Here is a 6,582-nt window from a genome sequence, read left to right as displayed (position 1 = left end):
TATTAGTTTTATTTACTTACCCTACAAATATGGCTTATTATACTATTTTTTTAAAAATTCAAGTATGTTGTAAATGAAATTAATTAAAGTGATTGACATTTTGTAACAATTAAATTTCAAAAGCTGAATTCTGTTTTGTGTGGGCACCTAATGAAACGCAAATATTTTATGTTTCTTAAAGTAAACTTTAATTGTAATTTTATTTCTTATTTTACGTCATTATTTTACAAATCAGAAGGAAACTCATATTAATGATATTTTTTAAAACATATAATTGACAGCGTTTCAAAACAAGAGATGGTTACTTCACAGGGGTGCGGAATTTAAATCAATAAAAAATTACGTTCACGTCAAATTTTTAATATCCGGGTTTCAATTAGAAAATATTTGAAGAAATAACTTTTTTAATTATTAAGGAATAAGTTTTATTTTTTTATGTATATTTTTTTATCTCTTTTTACCAACTATGGGTTTATCTGGACTGGGCCTAAAGTTTAACGTGGGCTCCGAACCACGGTCCTCAGCATTAAGCCTACCGACTGGCGAGTGATCAACTTTAGAAATAACCTCGAAGAAGACATCCGGTCTTACCCAGCCTGGTTATTGGCGTGACTGGGATCATTTTCCTTGCCAGGTTTTACACTCTTGCCTAGGACAATCACAAACATAAATTTACGACTATGCCCCCAGTAGGATTCGAATCCGCGGCTATCACAACAGTTGGAGGACAAACATTTTATTTTGTGTTAGTTTTATGCGAATTGTGTTCTACTGGTGGTCTCAAAAATATTGTAAGAAAAAAATGTAACTTGAATGTGAAACAATTTGACAGCCATTTTAGAAGAAAGAAGGTTTTCCCATTTTTGGGAAGACCTAAGATAGACATACTTAAAATTTAAAATGTCTGAAAAGAGGTTATAAGGATTTCGATGTGAAAGAAATATTTGGTACATATTAAAATAATGTAGATATGTTTAGTTAAAATTTATTTTCATTCACAAATTCACAATATTCTTTCTACTTGTTTTCTTGTTTCAGAATACTTCAATTGCTGTGAATCATTTTAAAGATAAGTGAATTCTTTTATTATATCAACGTATTTCATATTCTGAAACTGTCTCGTCAAACAATTATACAAAAACACATTTTTTTAGGAAATAATAATCTTTATAGAATCAAATCAGTAATATATTTATTATAGATAACATAACAAATAATTGGTGTCCTCCAAAAAAATACTCGTTTCCAAAAAAACTGCAAAAAGCATTTTTTATTATTAATAATGTGTTTCTCTAAATAATACCTTAGTTAAGTCATAACAACTAAAGATAGTTAGGACACTTGTATATAATATTTTACTAAGTCGTAAACATTTTTATTATATTATTATATTTGATTAGTTTTATTATTTTTATCATTAATTATAAATATATTAAAAAACTACCTATCTTAAAAAACATTAAAGTTTATTGTTCGTATAAGTTTTAATATTGAATAAATTATGTTAATTTGGGTCAGTTCAACATATCTACTAATATGTACTTAAAAGGGCAATTATTAAGGAAAATTGGTATTGAAAGACAATATATAGACATATGAGTTAAAATATTTCATCATTTTCTACAACTTTTTCTTTTCTCTCTGGTAACACGTCGACACCGTATCGATGTTGGTCTGGCGATGATGAAGTAATCTATTTTCGAGGTTCTTTAGCATTTAGAAACCGTGTGCCAACCAAGCCATGTTGAATTGATATGAACAAATTGTAATCCGAAGGCGCCATATTTGGTGAGTACTCTGCTGCGCTTGAACATTTTATTCCAGCTGTAACAGTGTATTCTCCACACATTTTGTAACGAGTGAATTCTCTTGCATGTCTGATTCTGCGTCTGTTACGGGCTATTTTTAATTTTTTGTAATAATAATTTATTGAATTTATTCAAATGAAATCGGTAGACATCTGCAGTAACAATTTAATTCGGTTTTAACAGTTCATAATACACTACGCTTTGCTGATCCTACTATATTCACAGCAACACTTTATCGCCATAAATATTTTATTTCGGTATCTAGGCGGATAGTGCTTCTGGTCTAACCCATGACTTTTTGTGCTTGGAACTGTCCTACTAGCGCCACTTTTAATTTCTTTTCTATTTTTGCCTGGCCAGCAATGAAAGCGCGATATTGAAACACTTTCACATCATTCTTCAATTGCTTCTACACTCTATGAATGTTGTTTGAGAGTTTAAACTGGTTTGTTGTCCAACGAGTCTTGCTATTCAATATCTTCGAACTTTTTTCATTGACATTGACATTCATTTTGATTTACTTTCAAATGTTGATAATTGATATGTTCAAATCAAAACAACAAAAGTAATAAATATCTAAAATGCAATTTTGATCGTCCCATAATTTGAGTTTTGGTACACTGAATACTAAATGAAAAATGTAGTTACTTTAGGAAAGAAATGTTAAGACTGTCGAATGTAACAGTTTGAATAGTTTCTATTAACATTTTAAACAGGTGTTTCTAAATCATTGAGGAAGTTTTGTTCTACAAAATTAAAAAGTTTATTTGATACGACACAAAAGTGTGATAATTTATAAAAACAAATGTTTTAAGTAATCTTAATGGTATGTATTTAAAAAGAATTATTTGTTACAATAATTAAGTAATAATAATAATTCGTGCACTGTTATTTAATGGTAGTTTTGTACTTGTATGTTGCTAGTGAAGTTCATATTTGTCACGGCTTAACTATTTGTAATGGCACTATTTTAAGTTATCATTTTTCCTTTTTTCTAAAAGCTGTATAAAACAAATAATTTGGAAGTCGTATTTGCCAAAATAAATGGCGAGCATGTACTAAAGAGGTTCCGGTGATGCAGACGTATGACTTGGCGTTACTGTCAATGGATTAGGTGCTGAAGTTTCTTCTCTATTTTCTGGAGTGATAGAGCGTAATGTCTCCTGTGTTCTGGGTCTGCTCTTGAGCTTAGCTGATTGAATGCGCTGTTGCAAGATCTGGAACATAAAAATAGGGTATTAGTTAAGTTTATTGAAAAATAATGGAAGCAGACATACCTGTTGTCTTCGGGTTTCGGCCTCATCTAGCTTCTCTTGTATTTTCTGCAAATTGACCGGACTGCTTTGGGTTTCCTGTAATTGTAATATGCGTTTGGGTAGTTGTTTGGAGGTATTGTTATCGTCATTGTTGTCGTTTTCGTCAAATGTTATTTCAAAGGCTAAACCATTAGCTGAAAGATGTTTTTAAATTAGCTTGTTATTTTCGATATTTTGATTTTTCGATATTTACCTCCTTTTTGGATATTATTGACGTTGGCGTTCTCCAAATCTTCGAGTTGCGAGCTGTCGATTTTGTTGGACGCATTTGCGGATCTAAACGAGAATTTTAAATTTATTTATTTAAGGTTTTCCATAAATGATATGCAGTAGCGGAGGGATGGTTTTTCACGTATTCTACGATTCTTAGACACCAAGATGGATATTATAGCATTAGTTCAATCTCAGCCGGATCTAAATGGCAAAATTATTTACAGTCAGACTACTTGGATTTGTGGATTTGGATCTAACTATGCTGACCAAATACAGCTCTGGCTATCCGACGAATATCTACAAATGGTAGAAGATCGAAAATAGGCAAAATGAATGGATGTTAGCAAAACTAAAATTAGAAAGGAAAGCTTGCGAGAATTGTGTGCGAGTCAGTGAGAGTGTGAGAATCAGTGGGCGATTTGGAATTTACTGCGTTGAAACTTGAATATCGAACGTTGTACCAAACACTTACGTTAAGAAACTGAGTGGCAGGAGTAAATCTACCAACAACAACATTCAAAAAGCAGCTGGAACCTTCGTATAACAATATCTTGAACGATGGAGGGAGATTTTGCCGAGATTTTGAGATTTGATTTTTTGGAGATGCCGCATTACAATCATGCTCCACAGAGTTCCTAATCAGAATTAATCGTCGAGCAATTGACGTTCCAGAATTTTTATTTCCTGATAACGAGTGACTCACCGTAACGACGGACTCGATCAAATGACGACAAAAATGATCAAGGCTTGTGGGAAAACGTTGCTTCAACATGTCATGTTCTAGTCACACAAATTTGGCAGTCGGAGTGAGCACCATCACCATGGAAGAAAACGACAATTGTTTCTATTCTGGAAAAAGGCGACTGTAGATACTGTAAGAACTATCGAGATATAAGTATCCTATCAATTGTCTAGAATGTTTTATGTGTTTATGAAGATTGTATAAACAAGATTTTAAAAATCTTTCAATGTAAAAAGCTGAGAAGAACAGGGTTCGACACCCAATCAAACCAATGCAATACAAATATATAAATTCCTTGACTTATCTGATGTTCACTGATGATAGCACTCTATTCGCTGATATAGACGTTGAGGTTTTTAGAATTTTTTATGATATAGATGGCATCACAGAATAACTGATGGATCGCTTGTCCATCGATTGATATTGGGAGTTCAAGTACTTGTGATTAAAATAATATAGGAGGAAAAGATGGCTCTACTATCGAATAATCCGAATTGACCAAGCTATAGTAGCTTTTGTTTCTTTAAGATGGTAAGTGAGGAAGAGAAGAAGTATTGCAAAAAAGTGACAACTTCTGTGGCAAAACCCATGTTTCGAGTGGATGATGTAGAGCAAGCAGCTCCGAAAAAGACATGGATCAAAATTATCGAATGGATTGATGTTGATGATGATAATATAAAGAGTGAGTTTTTGATATTGTTAACGAAATACTATAAATAAGACCTTAAAATAATACTGCAGCATATTAAATTGTAATTGTAGTTACATCATGTTATTCTCCGAATGTTATGTTACTAGGCAACAATGATTTTTTTTCCGAAACAAGAAGTAAACAAACAATTTCGAAAATGTTTAATATACAGTTAATTTTTAACAAATTGGGGTGGTGATACAAGAGGAATTTAGCTATAAAGTAGCTATATTCAATTATTTCACGGAGATGATAAAGTATTTTCAAATGTTATTGTTACTATGGGATGACTAAAATATATAGATAATATACGGTTGTTTTTGGAAAAAGGATATTTCCATCAATAATAGGTATATTAATGCTGGCGTAGCCGACTGGATTATTCCAGCGAGACTCTTTTTTTCCTCATTTAATTGATTCGCCGTAATAAAGGAATCTTCGCCTTGTAGATTATTTGAATGTGATTCAAAAAAAAAGGGCGAAAATAGCGAATTGATGCAAGAAACTCATTGCTCTAATTGCAATTGCTTTCAAGTTATTCAAATTATCCCTAGACTGTTGTAATAATTGTTGACTGTTCGTAACAAAATGAATACTGCTGTTCCACAATTTATGTACATTTACATTATTTTTACGTAGAAATAGCTGCTTCAACTTTCGATGATAGATTATTTATATCATATCGTGACTGGTGCCCAAAGTCTGATTTTATAAGGTTGTAATGCTCAGTCATATTGTTGAAAACCAATGAAAACGTTTCGGACGAAAAATACTGTTTTCCGTAATAATTAGTTAATTAACTTATGAATACTTTGAATCTTATCAACCATCCAATAACGGTCAGTTAAATTAATTTCACTTAATAAATAAACAAATAATTTCAAAATATAGTAAAAGATAATGAGTAAAGATCGATAGACATTTTTAAGACATTTTCCAAAAAGAGCAAAATCTTGTTGATTTAAACTAATAGTCATGAAAATATTTATTCAGTATCTATGGACTTATGAAATTTCCAGATAGATGGCGAATGATTAAACAATATTTTATAACACAAAACTGAAATTACATTTCGTTTAAACTTACACAAAATATATATTGGCTTATTGACACGACACGATAGTTTAAAACGAACAAAATTACTGTACAAATTTAACAGTTTTTAAATTGTCAGATTAACATTTAACAATTTAACAACTTAAAAAATGTATAGTCATACCTGGTTTCGCGTCCGCGGTTGGTGTTGTTATCGGTGCCGTTCTCCATTTGTTCCACGGTGACGTTCTTGGCCGCACTACAACCCATCCTTCCATGTAATGGATAAGCGACCGACTCGTGTTACCGACCCAACTAAACGTGGCCGCTTTCCACACTTTCCATGAATGTCGCCGGCGATTCTATTGATACAGGCGATTGATCGATTCCCATTATATGACCGGCGTCAAATAGTTGTTAATGGTGGCGATTTTTTTTGTTGTTAGACTCGCTGATTTTTTCCGAGAAACCTGACGCGTTCCTCGAACTCCAGACCTTCCGGGTATCTAAGCTGGCGATGACAGTTAACAATTAAAAATTCAATTGCGATTAGGAATGTATGCAATTTGTTTGTGGATAAGGAGGCCGCAAACCAAGGCCGAAGTATAATAATAAAACGGTGAAACGTTTTTATTCTGTGTTTCTCGGTTTTAACTTAGTCAAACAAATTAATTAGCTGGTAGTTAGAATTTCGATGAAGTAACAATTAATAGGTGGGACCTATTAAAACTGATATGGAATGCGTTTAATTTATTATAACTCTAGTGTTTTCAATCA

General features: G+C 32.1%; 1 protein-coding gene across 1 annotated transcript; it reads right to left on the bottom strand.

Annotated features, from left to right (window-relative positions):
- Positions 1 to 2,616: 2,616 nt before the first annotated feature.
- LOC143191910 (uncharacterized) lies at positions 2,617 to 6,218 on the bottom strand. Its single transcript, XM_076397349.1, has 4 exons — positions 5,990 to 6,218; positions 3,318 to 3,400; positions 3,086 to 3,258; positions 2,617 to 3,025 (listed from the first exon to the last, which is right to left on the bottom strand). The coding sequence occupies exons 1-4, from the start codon at positions 6,073 to 6,075 to the stop codon at positions 2,867 to 2,869; spliced, it is 501 nt and encodes a 166-aa protein (XP_076253464.1). The 5' UTR covers positions 6,076 to 6,218; the 3' UTR covers positions 2,617 to 2,866.
- Positions 6,219 to 6,582: the final 364 nt, after the last annotated feature.

This window comes from Rhynchophorus ferrugineus, unplaced genomic scaffold (assembly GCF_030347505.1).
Source record: "Rhynchophorus ferrugineus isolate W39M unplaced genomic scaffold, kcgeb_rfMv2 rfM2, whole genome shotgun sequence".
Lineage (NCBI taxonomy): Eukaryota > Metazoa > Arthropoda > Insecta > Coleoptera > Curculionidae > Rhynchophorus > Rhynchophorus ferrugineus.
This window is presented reverse-complemented; position numbering and strand designations above follow the sequence as displayed.